This window comes from Macaca fascicularis, chromosome 2 (assembly GCF_037993035.2).
Source record: "Macaca fascicularis isolate 582-1 chromosome 2, T2T-MFA8v1.1".
In the NCBI taxonomy this organism is placed as follows: domain Eukaryota; kingdom Metazoa; phylum Chordata; class Mammalia; order Primates; family Cercopithecidae; genus Macaca; species Macaca fascicularis.
Window position 1 is genome coordinate 29,110,863 of NC_088376.1, and position 20,402 is coordinate 29,131,264.

The window sequence follows — 20,402 nt, forward strand, 5'->3', positions numbered from 1 at the left end:
TACAAGAGTGACAATTAAAATTTACTGAGCACATATTATGTGTTAGACACCGTGCAAGGCACTTTACACTTTACTTAAGCCTATGAAACAGATGATATTACTGTTATTGCCATATTATAGAAGAGAAAACTGAGGCTTGGGAAGTTGAAGTTAATTGCTCAACATTACATAGTTCATAAGGGACAAAAGCCTTTTGGTCTGGTAGATATGAATGTAGACTCTGAGAGTCAATACAACAAGCATTTATGTGTTTCTTTATATTTTCTATAGTTTACTTTCTTTATCCGATCCTCTTAAATGCTTTTAAGAGCTAAATATTTCTGCTTGCCTCTTACAGGCAAGATGAGATATTGTAGGGTTAAACAGCTTGGCTAAGATCACCTACAGCACCTTGGTGACTGTGCAAGGACTCAAACTCGAGTCTTCGTACACAAAGGTCATAATTTTTTCCAATCTAACTGGCTAGAAATGGTAAAAAATGCTTTCTATGATTTACTACATTTTTCTTCTCAAATATGCATCTGAAAATGTGAATTCCTTTGAACATCCTGCAAAGTTGTTGAAGGCCAACATTGGACTGCTTCTTAGAGTGCTCTTTCAGCCTTCAGAGATATTTACACGCCAAAGTTTCTAAGCAGAGTAAAATACTTATTCTTTTCACATTCGGAGAGGTCCCATTGTCTCCATCATCAGGCACGGGGATTTCTGAGTTGTGTGCAAGTTGCTGGCATCAGCTGCATTCTAGCGGCTGTCTTCTCAGGTGCTTTTCCCCGGCCTTTTCTTGCCAGCATGCTCAGGGGACACACTCACTTCTCTCAGCTGCCTTTTTTGTTTACCTCCTCTCTGACTTTATTGGCCCAACCTCCCAGAGGCAGCTGTGACAGCCAGGACTGAGGCAGAGCAGAGAGATGTCAATGAATAACCCTTCAGACCGCCGTCCTCATGCCGGAATTAAAATACCTTAGAACAACCCGGTCACTTCCCATGCAAACAGATGTTAATTTGTCAACCCAGTAGAAACTTCCAGAACACCAATCCCTCTCTCTGTGTAAGATAGAGAATTGAAATATGTTTTCTAAGTAGAGAAAAAGAAAATATTCCAGCAAACGAATCAATGTCTAGAAACAGAAAGAAAAGTGAAGGGTGAGGTCAGAGGTCTTTCTTGGGAGGAAAGGTAACCATAAAGTTGAAACAGAAAAGCAAAATGAGTTTATGTGAGAATATAGAGAGATGTATACAACATCTCAAGGTTATTCTAACATGGAAGCAGTATAGGGCTTCAATTGAAACAGCAAGAAAAACTATTTATTCATTCGCCCATTCAGCAAATAGCATTTACTATATATCAGGAACTATTCTAGGCACTGTAGATAACAAGATTAATATGGTACCAATGTCACCCTCAAACATGCGTAATGCAACAGAGATGTATAAAGAGAAAGTGATAACACAAGGTGGTGCCTACTGTGATGCATGGAAACATCGTGTGAAACAGAAGGTCATAGTTGAAAGCCTCACAGATGAAATAGGCTTGAATTGAATCTCATAGTTTTATTAGCTTAATGTGAGGATGGAATTTGGGAGTGGGGAGTAGCATTCCTGGCAGGGGGAACACCGAGTACAAAGGCACAAAGCAAGTTAGGATATGGAAGATCTTTAAAAAACAATACTATAAAATAATTAGGCTGAAGTCTGGGATATGCTGACATGGGAATGATGAGAAATGAAGGGAACAGGGATAGAAAAAGGGAAGGATGAGTTTAAAGATATTATAGGCTGGCACTAGTTCATAAGTGGCTTTATATGCCAGAGTGAAGAGTTTTTGTTTATCCTGAAAGGCCATGAGGAACCCCTGAAGGCTCTGTCATAAGACAGTAGCATGTGTTTTGTGGAGAGGCACACTTGGGGATTGCAGGACACACTTTAGGAAGACATCTTTGGAGACAATGAGGAGAAAAGACTTGAGGGTGCAGAACTGGAGGTTGGTCTACAGATTGAGAGGAGTTATTATAGCTCTGTACCAAAATTGTGAGGGTCTGACCTAAGACAGTGTCAGGAAGGATGAATTTCTGGTGCCAGTGATTGTGTAAATTTGATGGATGACGTAGAGTAAAGGCTCATCACTGAAAAATAAAGCACTATTTTAATATAATTGTAGCCAGTCGATATTATATAATTATTCGTGCTGCTAGTATAGTTTAAGCATGTGTAAATGATGTAACTTTTTGTGTTGATTTTCTAATTTCTGTTCAACTCAAGAGACATAGATGCTCTTGGCTAAGACCTCACAGAACTTTTGTGAGATCTCATTGAAGATGGATAGATATTCATGGCTTTCTGATAAGGTAAGGGAAAACTAGAAACCAGCCCACAGGCCAGGGTTCAGAGTTAGCCAAGGGCCAAGCATTAGATTCCAGGCTCCTTAATGTGAGGTTCTGAGGATCTAGCACTCTGGGAAATGGGAGTAGGCAGGTTCTTCTGGTGGGAAGAATGTCAGGGGTGGAAAGAATATTCATTAAATGGCTATGATGTAGAAGGCCACCCTTATGGGCATGCAGTCTGTGCAGTCACATAGACCCCACGCTTAGAAGGGCCCCATGCTTTCATTTAACGCTCTGCTGGTGCTGTCTTGAAATTTTTAGCAAGTTTTTAGCAAAGGCATCTGCACTTTCATTTTGCATGGCCCCTGCACATTATGTGGCTGTTCCTCACACATTATGTGTGATGAAAGGTGGTTATCTCATTTGGCCCTTCATAAGACATCTATGAGGATGATACCGGATCTCTATTTTAGAGAAGATCAAGCTGAGGCTCAAACAAGCAAAGTCACTGAACTAGAATACATACTTACTGAATGGTAGAAAGCCGAGATTCTACTCTAAAACTTTCTGATTCTAGCTATTATTGAGCTAGTCCTTCCTTGATAGTTTGTCAGTCACTCACCCCAAGGGGTATGTACAGTGCCTGGCATGCCTACCATCCACCGCCATAGACTAAGGGCTTCCTAGGTAGAAAGCTTAGGTTTGCCAGGTGCATGAGCATAACTTAGTATTTCAGAGTACAAGGGGTCAGGAGTCAGAATTGCCAGGACTTGGATCCCAGCCCTCCCACTTAACTTCTCTGTGAATCAAAATCTTTAACTGTGCAATACGGTAGTAATAGGATATACCTCAAAGGGTTGAGGAGAGGATTAAATTGAAGCAACAACACAGGCAAAGAGCAGAGCACAGAACTTGGCCCACAGTGAATGCTCAGTAAATGTTAGCTGTTTCTATTTTATGAAGTTGTCTGTGCTAAGTCAGGAAGGTGCTGAGGCTGACTTTGAAGAAGTGAAAGTATGGAGGAATCTGGTTAGGTAGTATCGCTGAACACTAAATCTAAGCAGAACAAGCTAAGCTAAGCAGTTTCTGATGAATGCACTGCAACCTGATCTCTACGTTTGTTTCACTTTCTTCTCATCATTCTGACTGCAGAGTGTGGGTCAGTGAAGAGCACTTCAAAAACTGGACTTACTGAAAACCCCTGCTCATTGATTAAACAATGCAACTTTAGTCATGACCATAGAAAAAGAACAGGCTCTCTCAGAGTAGCTCTCTCAGATAAATGAAAAGAAGAAAGGAAAGACAGCCTACATTTACAAATTCAAAGCTGATGTGCAAACAGAAAGATAAACTGCAAGGCAGGCTCTCCATACAGGCTGCATGTGCTACCTTCAGTGCACATACTTTCTGAACCCTTTGCCTTCCTGCTACCATGACTTTGAAGTCGTCTTCCATAAATGCATTTGTGAGATTCACCTCTTGAATGCAAAAGGCATAAGAGGCAAATATAAAATATTAATCTCCTATCAAGACTGAAAAGATATATTGGAGAATCTTTAAAAAACCTTTTGCCAAAACATAAAGAACAATGCATACTTTCTATTTGAGGGCATGCAAAGTCTCAGTAAGGCTTCAGATGAATCAAGCTGGAGAAAGCAACTGAGAATAGTCACAATAATATGACCCAATGTTTTCAAATACACTTAGTTGAAGGAAGCATGGTAACTGTTTGGTGGCCCCATAGACTTCACGAAAACTGCAAATTTTACAAGCATCAGAACCAAATGCTCTCTTGCCTGTTGCTACACACACACTCATCCCCAAATGTGTTTCTATGAAACTAGATATTGAAGTTGTACAACACAACTGCACATTCTTTGACACTCTTCTTATCAAGAGGTAGAATTGTGGTCTCCTTTCCGTGAATCTGAGTGGACTTGTGTCTGCTCCACTCAATATGGTATGGCAGAAGTTATGCTATGTAACTTCTTAGATGAGATCACAAAAATTCTTGCAGCTTCTGCCTGGTTCATGAAACACTAGACTACCAGACTAGTGACTACCCAAACCCACCATGCAGAAGAGGACATGGGTAGGCACTTTGGTTCATGGTCTCAACTGATCTCAGCCTTTCAAGATGCCATACATGAATGAAGCCATCTTATACCTTCCAAACAGATGCATTTCCCCACTGAACACCACCAAATTCCAACCTCTGCTAACTCCACATGGAAGGAGAATTAGCCACCCATGGCCAACTTAAATTCCTGACCCACAAAATTGTAGGATATAGTTATTGTTAAGTTGCTAGGTCCTAATGTAATTTGTCGTAACTGGAACACTAGAAAAACTATTTTGAGTTTCCTTGACTCTACAACCCAGTGAGTAAACATATGGTCATATATATTACACAGGAAAAATATTACAAGGTCTCACATTCAGGAAACCAAGTCTCCTTGGGGCGCTTCACAAATACTTCTAACACTCAGAGGAAATGTCCTTATAATCCAGTCCTTTTGGCTTCCAAAGAAGTAAGAATCTAAGTTTTATACTGTCCTCCAGGCTCACTTGGATGGATTCAGTTGCTGCCAAGGCTACCATTTATATAAGCCTAATGCCCACGGTGCTAATGACTTTAAGATTCTCAACAGCCTGAGGAGAACTTTATAAAAAAATATTGCACTTGTGCTGTTGTATTGCCTTTCTCTCGTCTTAGACTCTGGTTTGAATCAATGGGAGGGCTAGGTGAGAAGATAATTTTGTTTGCTCAGAATGATCTTTCCTTTCTCCCCAGGTCTCACTCAATCTTAGAATAAACTATCTTTTTATTTTGTGTGATCTCAAGCCTGGTTTCTCTAGCTCTTGATAAAATTAATTCTTGGTTCTTTAGACGTGGTGAAATTCTAAAGCAACTACAAGTGTTGTCCATGCTGGGAACTCTGATATTCACAAAAACATTCATTTGGATACAACACATTCTATTTAAAAGTACATTCTTGCTGTTGTTCATTTATTAAATGGGTGGGCATGACATCTTTTGCTCTGAAATTTGTAGTTACCTGAAAACATTCCATATTCTAGGCTATGAACCCACTACTTAACAGCCAAGTGGGGAAGTCACATGTGCTTCAAATTTAAAATTGTTATTTTGGCAATACTCTGAAATTTTACAACCCAAATCATTGTCTCTTTTACTATTTTGAGTTCCAATTCTGAAATAACTAGATGACATAATCAAATATTCTAAAAATCTTCCAGAGTCATATTGAATAATTAAGTGTAAAAGAACTCATTAAGAATATCTTCTTAGTGTTAGAAGCAAAATAATGGATGAGAAAGATATCTACACTGAAAGCTATACAACACTGATGAAAGACACTGAAGAGGAGACAAATAATGGAAAGATAGTCCATGCTCATGGATTGGAAGAATTAATATTGTTAAAATGTCCACACTACCCAACACAATATATAGATTCAATGCAATTCCTATTAAAATCTTAATGACAATTCACAGACAGAAAATAATCCTAAAATTCATATGGAACCACCAAAGATCCAAAATCGTCAAAATAATTCTGATTAAAGAAAAAAAAAAGGTTGCAAGCATCTGACTTCCTGATTTAAAATTATATTATAAAGCTATAGTAATAAAAAAGTAATAGTGCAGGCATTAAAAGCAGACAAAGAACAGGGAGACAGAATAAAAGTCCAGATATAAATCCAAACATATACAGTGAACCTAATTTTGACAAGGACGTCAAAAAGACACAACAGGATAAGGAAATCTCTTCAATAAATGGTACTGGGGAAAAAAAAAACTGGACTTCCACATTCCAAAGAATAAAATTGGATCCATATCATATACTATACACAAAATTCAACTCAAAATCAATAAAAAAACTAAATATAAGACCTGAAACCATAAAACACTTAGAAGAAAACATGGAGGAGGAAAAGCTCCTCTCCAAGACATTGGTCTTGGCAATGATTTCTTGAATCTCACACCAAAAGTTCAGTCTATAAAAGCAAAAATTAAATAAACAGGACTACGTCAAACTAAAAACCTTCTGCATAGCAAGGCAAACAGTCAACAAAATGAAAAGGTAACCTACAAATTGAGAAAAAAAGAATTGTAAACCATACATCGGATAAGAGGTCAATATCCAAGATTGATAAAGAACATGTACAACTCAATGTCAAGAAAACATATAACACAAATAAAAAATAAGCAAAGGACTTGAATAAATACTTCTCCAAAGGTGACATAAAAATGACCAATAGATATATAAAATGGTGTTCCACATCACTAATCATCAGAGAAATGCAAATTAAAAACACTATGCAATATCATCTCACACCATTAGGACGGTTACTATCAAAAAGACAGGATAACAAGTGTTGGCAGGGGTATAGAGAAAAGGGAACCCTTGCAAACTGTTGGCAGGAATGTAGACTGGTGAAGCCATTATGAAAAACAGTATGGGTGTTCCTAAATAAATTAAAAATAGAATTGCCATATGACCCAGAAATATATACACACACACACACACACATACACACACACACACACACACACACACACATGAATATTATTCAGCCTTAAAAAAGGAGGACATCCTGCCATTTGTCACAACACAGATGTGACTTGGAGAATATGATACTAAGAGAAATAAGCCAGACACAGAAAGAAAACTTGTATTATCTCACTTATATATGGAATCATAAGGTGAAAAACAGATCAAACACATAAAGACAAAGAATAAAACAGTGGTTACCATTGGGGTGGGGAGAAGAATTTGGGGGGATGCAGTTCAAACGATAGAAAACAGCAAATATGCAGTATGAACAAGTTGAAAGATCTAATGTACAACAAGAAGACTATAGTTAATAATAGTGTGTTGTACTTGGGATTTTTGATAAATGAGTAGATTATAGCTGCTCTTGCCACAGGGGTGGAAGTGGATAACTATGTGAGATAATGGATATGTTAATCTGTTCCACCCAGTAACCATTTTACTATATATACACATATCCTATAGTGTCATATATATCTATATAAAATATACACAATAATTTTTTTAAGTAAGTAATGTTTCTTACTGTAATTGTCTGTCGTGAATAGCTCATTGTAAAAGAGGGAGGTCATGAAGAAATTTGCTTCCTTTTCACTTTTATCACGATTTGAAATCGTAAGACTGACTATGAATATACCCGATTCAGACAGCTTATGTGTACACTTGTGTGAACACAGCGTGTTGCCCAAAGAGCAGTATTAATACTTCTGGTGGTACACAAGATTATTTTAAGTGGAAAACATAAATATCTTACATTCGAATATGTACATGTTAGTTAAAATGTGTATTTGAAGCTAAAATATGCAGCTAGCATATAAAACTTACCTTTAGACATGTTGGTGGATAAAATACCACCAGATCACCAGATGTTTCCCCATTTATTTCCCTTGCTCGCTCCCCTTTTCTCCTCTTACTATCTGTCGCGATTCCTCCTTCTTTTCCTCTACCCATCCCAATGCTAAAGAAGCCTCTTCAGCCCTCCCTATTTCCATACACCAGTTTTTGTTTATTCAACAGCTTAGTTCAGCTTGAAATTTGCTTGTAAACAGAGGTTCCCTCTTTGGAAATATTCTCCCTTTAAAAAAAGGCAGTTAATTATAAAAGAATTGGTTTTGTTTTAACAAGTGTGTGTGTGTTTGCGTATGCATGTGTAAACACACATACATATAGGCGTATATATATGTACTATATATATGTGTATGTATCCATATATCCATATCGCAATTGAAAACCTAACATGTTAAAAAGAATGGGCTTTTTGGGGCATTTTACTATGTCCTCAGATAATTAAATTTTAAAATGTAAAAATAAATAAATTGAAGCGCATCAATTTATAAATAAATCAATCTGTAAATAAAATAAGGAACAATGACTGGGGCAACAAATTGGGACCTGTTCATGACATAACATTTAGACCTGTGTTTAAGTCATTTTCTACATCAGAGTTTCCTCATCTGTAAATGGGAAATAACCCATATTTATTTGAAGGGTTACTGGGAAAATTAAATAAAATAACATACATGCTGGTTGGCATAATAAAATTGATTAGGTCTATTATTACTTGGATTTCCAGTATACTTTTTACTTTTCTGATTTTAAAAAGCTTAAAACCAATATTTTCATTTAATATTTATTTATGTTTGCCTTCTATTTGAAATTAGTGATCCTGGTTTTGCATTCAGGGTAGTGGCTTAGTTTTCTTTTGCTTACAATTTATTTAAGTAAAATAAAACAGTGAATCAGAATAAAGACAAACATCAAATAAGTAATAGCTCAGGAGGTATACACACAGAAATGGCAAACCTTGATGGTGACGTGAGAATGAAAGCGTTTGTGAGTAAAGAGTTATCCACAACCTTATCAAAACGTAAGATTCTCTTTTAGATAGCTGTATTTCCCTTTTTACTATCTAGAAATAAAAATCATCATAATAAAACTTGCCTACCTACACACATTATTTTCAGATATATATATACACACACACACACACACACAGAGAGAGAGAGAGAGAGAGAGAAACAGAAAATAAAAATGAAGTCATTTACTCTGATAATATATATCTCAACAAGAAATGCTCAGGTATGACCAACTAGAGCAGAAGATATAATAAAACAGTTGCATAATTGGACCAGTATGTAGAATCACTGCAAATGCTATGCCTCTGAGTGCAGAACACCTGAATATGTGCTTCATCAGACCAACAAGTGTTGTGAGCCACTAATAAGATTTTCTTACATGGTGAAATTCTGAACGTGATAAAGTTCAGTCTTCACTCACTTACACTATGGTTTTATTCTTGAAAATTCAGTGGGAAATAAATCCTTTCAAAAAGTACTCTGTATGTTAAGTTCAGGATTCAGGTAATTAGAAACCAGTGTTTCACCTCCTGGAAAGTCTGACTGGGCATTAGACAGTTATGCAAGAAACTGGACAATTCTTCAATTGCAAGATCATTCTACACATTACAGTATATTTAGCAACTCAATCTTGCCCAATAAATGACAAAAGCATTCTCCTAATTACTGAGTCAAAAACCTGCAGAGATTTGCAGACTTCCCCTGGGAGATGGCAGCATCTCCACCTCCACAGAGAATCAGTGGCTTAAGAGCAAGGACATTGAAGTCAAGCAAGAATGTTTATGCATTTGGGTTTTTTTATTTACTAGTTTGTAATCTTGGGCAAATGACTTAATTCCTAATCTATTCAATATAAATGTAACTAGACGTTTTAGGTTGAATTTTGTCTTCCCCAAAAGATATGTTGCAGTCTAATCCCCAGTACCTCAAAATGGGACCTTTTTGATGATAGGGTCTTTACAGAGGTAAGTTAAAAGGAGGTCACTAGAGTAGGACCAAATCCAATGTGACTGATGTCCTCATTTAAAAGGGAGAATGTAGACACAGACCATCACATAGGGAGACCTGTATGTAAAGGTGAAGGCAGAGATCTGGGTGACACTCTACAGGCCGAGGATCACGAAAGGTTTCCAGCAAGGCACCAGCCGCGAAGTGAGAGGCATGGGACAGATTCTTCCTCATATCCCTCAGAAGAAACCAACCCAGCTAACATCTAGATGGGCTACTAGCTTCCAGAACTATGAGATAACAGATTTCTGTTGTTTAAGTCACTCAGTTTGTGGTACTTTTTAATGGTAATCCTAACAAACTAATATACCACAATAATATTTTTTGCAAAATTGGCAATATTATCCTAAGAACAACCTTAAATCTTTGTTCTCTACATTTTTCTTTCCAGGAAACTGATGATATTGGACCTACTAATATGCAAATAGGTTGGAAAAAATAAGCTTTCTGTAGAGAGGATAGATATGTTAAGATAAACACATAAAAGCTAAGGCTGGTAGGTCCAATCATGACGGTCTTTCATGCTATTAGAGAAGACACAATTCGTTGATATTAAAGTTCTGCCAACAAGCTAGAGTGAGGAAGAAAACAATAGGACATGACATCTCAGCGTGTCCATTCTCAGCTTGAAGGATAACAAGAAAGAACAAGGAAAACCAGAGATGATCTCCCACTATGTGGTTTTATAGCTCTGAAGCACGGAGAAATTGTGTTGGATAGCTTTTCCCTATCACTTTTTCTGTAAGGTCAGGAGAGCAATCATAGCATTAAGGAACAAATAGGCAAAGCAGCACAATCACAGAATGTCAAAATGTATCTGGGTAGGATAAGACAAGCATCTGCTTTCTAAAGCATATTAAAAGAAAATGATCCTTGAAAAAAGGAAGGAGGACACTTTAAGTCATAAGCATATTTTTTAAAACCAGAAATCCAGACATATTTTAAAGTACCCATAGGCTAATAATCAATTTCAATTCCCTTCCGCAAGTATTTGCTAAGAAACTACCATCTGAACAACGCTGAAACCCCAGGCTCTAGGCACTGGGGATGTAGACGTGTGCCTTCAAAAGCTCACAACTGCATTTACAGGCAGAAATTTATATAAATAGTTATAATGCAGTATGATTAGCCTAGGGTAGACGGCAATTTTCAGTCTAGTAACTGGATCAATTAGTTTTCTTAGAATGTCAGACAATTCCCCATGGTGACTAGCTTAAAGGGAATTGGTGCCTTTAATGATTTCTACTCAAGTGTGTCTAAGGTTGCAGAGACATCTTATTAAAAAACTGGGCTCAAGAAATTCTTGCTCCCACCCTGTACGCCATACTTTCTACCTATCTAGCCTATAAGTCTCCATTGTTTGGTCCTGACACCTAGATTTGGATATTGTGAAGTGGCTTAAAAAGGAAAATACTCGTACAGATTTGGAGTGACCTACACAAGGCGCCTATCTTAAGAAGGACAAGTCTGCAGTCAGCGGATATTTCAGACAAAGGAAATCCTTTCCTCTTTGTTCCACCGGATGGCAGCTTTATCACTCCCTGCCAGTGTGCATTCTCAGCAACATCCTCCATTTTCTTTTATCTCAGGCCTCCTTTCAATGATTATGGTATAATTACATAGAGCTGGAATCCTTTTGTTTTATCATATTTGCTATGTAGGCCTTATGTATTGACACTGGGAAGGACACAATGGTCTGAACTGTGTTACCAGTGCCAACGAATTGAGGTATCCTGTCCCAAAGAGATAGTCTCCAATACTTCATAACTACTGTATATCCAAAATTCACATCATCAGGGAATATCCTCCAAGGAAAAATGACTTACAAAAGGGGATGAAATTTCCATATGCAGGCTCTTCTTGACATTGATCTCAATACCTCAAAGTAATGAGAGTAAGATATAGAAGCCAGGGACGGTGCTAAGCGTCTACACTGTACAGGACAGCCTTCTACCACAAGAATTACTGGCCCAAAATATCAACAGTGGCAAGTCTGAGAAACCCTGAGTTAGAGTTTAATTTAAATATTGTTACACAAAGACCCCAAAATAAGTGACTCAAACAAGATAGAAATGCAACAAAACAAGATAGAAATTTTGTTGTCTGGAGCGGAAAGTGGATCTGTAAACATACCCAGGTTCCTTCTGTCTTGTTGCTCTGCATTTCATTATGTTATTGTCCTTGTCAAATGGTTGAAACTGGCTTTCCAGCCTTGTCTTAACTTTTTATTTTGAAGGGAAGGAGTAAACATTATTGTAATATTGTTATAATGAATAAAAGGTGGAACTATCTTTTTTTTTTAGAGCCAGTAAATAAACTTTAGCAACATCTTAGCCATTATTGTTTCTATTTCAAATATGCAATTCTTTTTCTTCTTTTAATTTAAGTTTATTTCATTTTAAGTTCCAGGATACATGTGCAGGATGTGCAGGTTTGTTACATAGGTAAACGTGTGCCATGGTGGTTTGCTGCACCTATCAGTGAAGCATTCCTCTTGAAAACCAGCAAAAGACAAGGATGCCCTCTCTTACCACTCCCATTCAACATAATTTTGGAAGTTCTGGCCAGGGCAATCAGGCAGGAGAAAGAAATACAGGGTATTCAAATAGGAAAAAAGGATATCAACCTGCCTCTGTTTGCACATGACATGATCCTGTATCTAGAAAACTCCATTGTCTCAGCCCAAAAGTTTCTTAAGCTGTCCTAACTTTTTAACATATGCATATTAGTTTGCTTGGGCTGCCATAAGAAAATAACATGGACTAGGTAGCTTAAACAATAGAAATTTATTTTATCGCAGCTCTGGAAGCTTGATGTCCAAGATCACAGGGCTGACAGGTTTGGTTTCTCCTAAGGCCTCTCTTCTTGGCTTGCAGACAGCTGCCTTCCTGCTGCATTTTCATGTGGTCTTTCTTTTGTGTGTGCACACCCTCAGTGCCTCTTCTGCTTCCCATGAGGGCTCTAGTCATATTGGATTAGGTCCCCACCCTGAGGGCGTCATTTAACACTAATTATCTTTTTAAAGGCCCTATCTCCAAATACAATCATTTGGGGGTTATGACTTCAATATATGTACTTTCTAGGGCACAGTTCTGTCCACACCATGGGAAAGGGAAAGGAGATAAATTAGAGAACAAACAATTTCCCTTTCAGATGTTTTACCCAGAGATTGCACAAAATATTCCTTCTCATATATCTTGGCCTAAAACTTAGTCACAAGCGCAACCTAATTACAAATAAGACTGGGAAATATTTTTTTCTAGTTTGGTAGCCATGCACTAGCTAAAACTCAGAGGATTATGTTACTACAAGGGAAAAGGAAAGCTATTAAAGAAAAAATGAGAATTTTGGATACTGATAAAATATTAGTTTGCTCTAATTTTTGATCTAGCATTTCTCCCATTTCTCTCTCTTTAATTTACCTGAAGTACCAGGGCCCATTTGCTAATGATATGTATTCCTACATAGAACCCAAGGACTGCGGACACTTTACACACCCCTAGATCCTCTTTATTTAAAAGAGAGTCACAAAACTGCAGCCACAAGAAAATACCTAGTATTTCCCAGGGGCAGTTTGAAGCCCAGGAAAATTTACTCTAACATGAGATGCTATGTGTCTCCTGTTTTGTGTTTAGAATTTAAGAGAATAGTGAGAAAGACTCTGTGGCTAGGTAACTGGAAAAGAAAATGCATATGCCGATTTTTTTTTTTTAACTGACTTCCTTTTTTGCAGGGAACACGCAGATCTCTGTGTTTAATGACTGGAATTGAGATGTAGCTCTTTAAGGCATAAAATTTGGGAAAAACTCCTGGATAAAAGTTGTTAATACACAAACAACTATTATACAGAACATATATTTTAAGAATTACCAAAATATAATAGTAACATACTTTAACATATATTAACTCAGTTAATATATGTTAACTATTCGTTGACATTGAATAGTTATAATTCTAATTCAAAATTTCTAGGCAGTTTATGCTACTAATGGTAAAAACAAGGCTATCATCCAAGTCATTTGTGAAACTTCTATAACAGGCTGCATGTATATGAAATGCCATTAAGCCTTAATGGAGTTGTGGAGCAATTACTAGGTTGAAAGAAGACAGCCTTTCAAACTACTCTCCAGTGAGCACCAAAGAAAGCCAACTCACCATTTTTCTTGTAGAACATAATTTCTCCTTTGAATTCTGTTTTCTCCTCCAGTGACTTTTCTATTTGAACCATCAGTTGCTCATTGGTTTCAACCCCAAATAAGAACTTGCAGCTACAACTCTTCTGCATGACTTCAGTTCGGGCAAATCCAGCAAGCTCGCAGAAGCCATCGGAACAGTAGACTATAGGGAAACCCTTAGCCACCTGGGCATTGGCGAGGATGAAGTTGCTATCTATAGAAAAACAAGGAGAAGATACTCAGCAACTAGATAAGTATGAGAATTTATACACAATTCCTATATAAATGACCAGCATATGTGTTTAGCTAACTGCCAAAAGGCACGTTCTGATGTGCAGCAGTGGAAAAGAGACACTCCAAAACATAAAATGGACTTGACCAGCAGAAGCATGCATTAAGTTCTGACTTAGGCTTGCATTTTGAAACACACTGTGGAAGAAACATACGTGTTCACTGGTCTGCTTTGTGGCACCTACCATCTAGTTGGCAGTAAGGGATGATGCTTTTGATCATGGCTTCTGGCTTCATATACTGAATCTGCCATGTAATGTATAGGTGAACTTGAAAAAGTTACTCAAGAACTCTAAACCTCAATTTCCTTAGATCTGCTTTCCCCAAAAGCAAATCCTGAGACTAAGATTTGAGCATAATTAGTTTATTTGGGAGGTGATTCCAGGAAGAAAGCAAGTAGTAAATTGAGATAGGGAAGAGATGAAAGAAAATAAAGAGTAAGTTAAAAAGGGGTTCACTGCTGTAGGCAAAATATATGGGTCCTGAAATAATTGTGAGGAGTACAACTAAAGGTTGTCACACAAAGGGAAGAGAAAGCAGAAGTATTTACCCACTAATGTCCACACATAATTGGTTAAAGTTCACTCCTGGGATGTCAATATGTTGGCACTTCTGACCTACCCACTTGAGCTAAGTGCACTCTCCAAAGATCACTCTGGCAGAAAGATGCCAGAAAACAGTGGCATATAAGGAAATGGTCTGGATACGATCTCCAAGTGAGTCAAGGTGACATTGGCAGGGCAATGACCGGTATGCTACAATAATAATAATGTTATTTACTTCATAGGTGAGTTGTAGGAATTAATGAGATCATGCATATTATGTGCTTAGTGAAGTGTCTGGCACAAACAACTACTTAATAAAAAATTATTGTTAAGAGTGCTATTCAGGCTAGACGTGGTGGCTCACACCTGTAATTCCAGCACTTTGGGAGGCCGAGGTAGGAGGATCACGAGGTCAGGAGTTCAAAACCAGCCTGGCCAACATGGTGAAACCCCATCTCTACTAAAAATACAAAAATTAGCCGAGCGTGGTCGTGGGCCCCTGTAATCCCAGATACTCGGGAGGCTGAGACAAGAGAATTGCTTGAAACCGGAAGGTGAAGGTTGCAGTGAGTCAACATTGTGCCACTGCACTCCAGCCTGGGCAACAAGAGCGAAACTCGATCTCAAAAAGAAAAAAAAAAAAAAGAGTGCTATTCACATATTTATGGTTATAATATTAACACAAAAGACTTAGAGGACAATCAAAATAGTAAACTATTAAGTAATATTAAGTGCTTAGAAATAACTCCTGGGGGAGAGACAGTCAATATTCAGAGAAGGTTTCCATGGGATAAATTTTTTGAGATTTAATTTGAATATAATGTCAACAGGGAGAAAAGAAAAGATGCATATTGGAGATGGGGTTTAAGATAAGGCATTCATAAAATGTGATGGTGGGTGACTTTTAGGGTCACTATGAATGAATTAGATACTATTATCAAATTAATCATTCATACATGAAACAAATGTTGGACACTGGTATACCAACAGTGTTAGAGACTGGGATTTTAAAGATAAAGATAAAAATGGAAAAACTACAGTATAAGCTGTTAATTTGTTAAAAAGCAAGATTCAGTATAGTATGTTATTATATGAGCTATTTATCTGAAATAAATATATATATATGCATATGTGTATGCATACCAAACATGAAATGTTTTTGTATACCTAAAAATAAATGGAATCTGGTAATTGTGTTGTCTCTAGAGAGAGTAACTATAGGCAGAGGTAGGAAAACACTTATTTTTCCCATACACCCTACTGTACCTTTTGAATTTCATCCCACATGCTTTATATATTGCCTATTCACAAAACAGTAAGTTTAAACGAGGTTTGCAGCTGACAGACTATCTTTCCTGCCATGCGAAAGAAGGTACTCCAGCTACTTCTTGATGGCCAGCAGGAGAAGCACTGAAAATCTTCTCCATTTGTTTCTCCATTTCCTTTTAAGCTTTTGTTGTTTGTTTCCAAACATGGTCCACCATCGGCTGGCAAAACCAAATCCACTCTACTCAGCTTTGCTCCAATCAGCGCCTAACCCCAGAGTACCAACTGTAGTGTAAGCATCAGCATCCCGCCTCCACCCAGCTGGCTTTTCTGCCTTCCCAGCCACTCTCTCCCTCTGAAAGCATGAGCTAGAGACACACACTGAGAAACTCCCATTATACATTGTTTTGAAGCCACAGGAGTGAATTACATTACCCTAGACTCATAATTAATTCTTTCACACGTTGCTGAATCACTTATTGACTATACATTGTATGTTGGACTTTGTTTCAGATGTGGATGTAAAAAGTTCATTAGATGTGGTCCCAGTCCTTAACAATCACATAGTCATAAACCTGTGGGAGTCTCCAGAGGGGGGTACCCTCCTACTGGGGGTTGTAGTCTCAGTCTCATCAACTCGGCACAGCTTTGGGTCCCTTTAACAATAGTGTGTGTCTCTCCTCAACTCCATTTTGAAATTTTGGCTGGAAGATTACTTAGAAAATGTAAATACATAGCATTGACAAAGTACTAAACATCTTAAAAAAAGCTTTTAATGCACTTTCAGAAGCCATTTTTCAGTTGACTGCTGACATGTTTATTAACTTTCTATTATACGATAATACTAGGTAACACAATTTTACCAGATGGCAAGTCCTGGGGTGAGGTGTTTAAAGAAGAATAAGCATGATCTCTAGCTCTAAGACATTGTAATTTAATTAAAGAAATGCATGTACATAAATAACACTAAAACACATCATATAAGTACCAAATCAGTGGTACACAAATAATAGGTACTACTAGAGTTGAGAGATCAAACATCTTGGGCTTTGAAATGATTAGGTTGGAATAAGACAAAAATAGATCAAGATAGCCTATCATAAGTCCTAGAATGTTAGAAGCAGATGCTTGGATGAAGTAGGTTCAGAGAATGAATAAGGAAACAAGAATTGCAGGCGGAATAAACATTGCATTTTATCCTAAAGTCTAGTTCTTAAACTATTTATATAGATACAATAGCTTTCTTTGTTAGTATTTGTCTAGCATATCTTTTCCTATATTCCTATTTTCAGGGACTTATGTTTTAGTTGTATCTTGCACATGGCATATATCAAGTTTTTTTTAAGTATAATAGAAAAATACATTCTTCAACCTAAGATTCATATATTTACTTTTATTATTATAATTATATTACATTGGATTTTTTACCAACTTAATTTTTGCATTCTCTTCACTATGCTTTGTCATTTTGTCTTTTCTATTTTTCTTTTTTTGAAAGAAAGGTTGGAGTGCAGTAACACAATCACAGCTCGCTGTAGCCTCAATTGATTGATCGATCCTCCCACCTCAACCACTAGAGTAGCTGGGATTAAAGGCACACACTACCACACAGATTCTTCTCTATACAGATTATACATTAAAAATTCACACCTGGCTAATTTTCGTAGAGATGGAGTTTTGTCATGTTGCCCAGCTTGGTCTTGTATCCTGAGCTCAAGTGATTCACTCACCTTGGCCTTGCCGGTTTACAGGCATGAGACACCATACCCAGCTTGCCTTTGCCACTTTAAAAAATTAGGAAATATGGGATACCCCGTAAAGATTGTGTAATATTATTAAACAATAATAAATACATGTAGATCATGCATGCAGTGAAAACCCCTGTGTATACCATATGAATTGTATTTCCTTCCTTCCCCAAAGAAGAAGCTCATAATTTGAATTTTTGTAATAATCACTCACATTTATGTAGTTTTCACCCCTTACTTATGTATCCTCATGCAACATAGTGCCTATTTTTAAATATTCAGGACATATTTAATGATACTTCATTTGGTATACTTCTTAGTTACTTGCTTCATTTATTAATTTCCTTAGCATCTTTATAATTGTTTATGAATATAAGAAAAGACCAGTCCTTCAGAGCTGCAACAAACTTTCGACAAAAGATGCTGAAGGATTCACCAAGTTGACTGATCTGTGTGTTTCAATTAAGGATTGTAGTGTCTTTGAGGTCGTTAATTCTTTCCACAAATATACTGCAAAAACAAAGGAAAAAATAAAGGCATGTATTTGGTGTTTTCTGTTTATATTTAGCACTTGTCCTCGATATGTAATTGCATTTCAATTCTAAAGAGAATTTAGTGGCAGCCTGAGCTTCATAAAGCTCAGTGTACCAGCTACATGAATGGTCCTTACATTTGGGAAAGTAGCCTGTCTTGCCCAGCTATCTACCTGGAAACATATGCTTTTCTGAATCCCAGTCCTGGAATCCCTAAAGAAGAAACATGACATTTACTTTAGAATTACATAAAACAAAGCCACTGCCATAATACTTACGGGCTCATCATGGGTATATCACTATCCACACATATGCTAAGGGTATTTAACCTTTTAAGAAATCAATTATGCATATGCGATATGCATCTAAATGCCACACGGCTTTTCTCTGCTTGTTTCTAGGTCATTTTTGTATATATATTCAGTTTGAAAGTGACAGTAAACAGTAAGATATAAATGTACTTATACACGAGGTAGTTGACTATTTCTCTAAATGCTTTCTTAGCAAAAAGCTTTCATGAATCTTCAGAGAGAATCTCATGATTGGTAAACATCCAGGTCACTGAGTCTGATCTAATATAGAGCACCACTTTCTCCTTCAAATGAAGATGTACTGTTTATTGTTAACTTCTTAAGCCCAAAGAGAAGGGGGTAGGAATGGGAAGGTATAAAAGATGAAAATAAAAAAGAGAGAAGAACATAAACATTGATCCACTATTAGCTTCTTTCATCTTTGTACTTGTCCCACTTTTCAGAGAACACAGACCTAGAGAACTTTAGTTTCCTGTCTAAGATCCAATGCTGGAGATTAAAACTCAGTCTATGTGACTTATTTTACTATGCCATGCATTCTGTAAAGAAGTGACTTGCTCCCTACTAGCAGGAGAAATGGGCAAATTGTAGAAAAATGTTTTTACCTATTTCAGTCTCCATAAAACCCAAAGACACGGATTTTTCTCTATACAGATTATACGTTAAAAATTCATTGATGACATCTCCTAAGCCAGTCTGGATGTGTTAGCAAACTCTATGTCACTTCCTAATTTCATGCAGAAAATCTGTATTTCAGAAATAGGACAGTAACTTCTGTGGTCTCAAAATGTTTTGCATACAGCCACTCTGGAGTCTCATAGGCGGCACAGAAATGTCGTTTCTACTCAAATAATCTGGTCTCTAATCTCACATGCTTTTAATGTATTTTCGCAGTACTTCAAAAAGTTTCCCACTGAAATATCCTCCTACTGGCCAATAAATCTGTATTCCACAGGGCCTAGAAGCATACTCCTAAGCCTGATATTATTTTCAAATCTTACGTTTAACTTAAAAATTCATCAGAATTTTTCATTATACCCTTTCATAAATTATTGCTTGTTGTAGTGTTATTTTGTTTTGATATGGGCCTGTAAAACTTTTAATTCAATTGAAACTTTGAAAGGTTGTGCTGTTTCTACTATGACTTATGCATATCATTTAGTATACTACTACATAATTTAGGTTTGAGAATCACAGCTTTAAGTAGAATAGTGTGTGCTCAAGAAGATTAGGTAGATACAAACCATTCTCCCTTTGTAGCGTCAAATATTTAAAAATAACCATCTCAGCACCGAGCGAAATAACTCTCCATATGGCAGATCCCTGGAGTCATTCAAAGCAATGGGGTCATTGATACACACTGACTTGGCATCATACAGAAACCTGTATTCTCTTGGCTCTTTCTGCCAATTATGCAGAAATTGAGACATTTATAGTTCAAATCTTTATTTCTGAAGAGTATTTTTGATATTGGTTCTCTTTTTAAAAAGAAACCTTGTATTGGGTTAGCAAGTACTCGTAGTAACATACGCTGTTGACAAGGAAGGTAGACAAATGTAAGTCCTCCATTCTTCACTTTCCTGCATAGAGCAAGAAACAAACAGGAACTTTTGACATCATTTTGGGAGTTGCCCCCCATGCTTTCAGAATTACCTTTACATACAGGTTCAACAAAGACAACGTTTATATCCCTTGTGATATTGAATACAGTCATTTCTGGAGACTCCTTTGTATAGGAAGATAGAATATTAATGTTTATGACTTTAAAATAT

The 20,402-nt window shown here is 37.0% G+C and overlaps 1 protein-coding gene across 3 annotated transcripts in view; it reads right to left on the minus strand.

Moving 5' to 3' along the window:
• Nucleotides 1-20,402, minus strand: part of KCNH8 (potassium voltage-gated channel subfamily H member 8) — a 380,763-nt gene that overhangs the window by 255,876 nt on the left and 104,485 nt on the right. For 2 of the 3 annotated variants that reach the window (XM_005545676.4, XM_074033725.1), the window contains exon 2: nt 13,917-14,150. In XM_005545676.4, coding sequence (XP_005545733.2) covers nt 13,917-14,150 — 234 coding nt within the window. Of the gene's footprint in view, nt 1-13,916; nt 14,151-20,402 lie in introns of those variants that run through there. The other variant, XM_074033726.1, reaches the window with a different exon arrangement.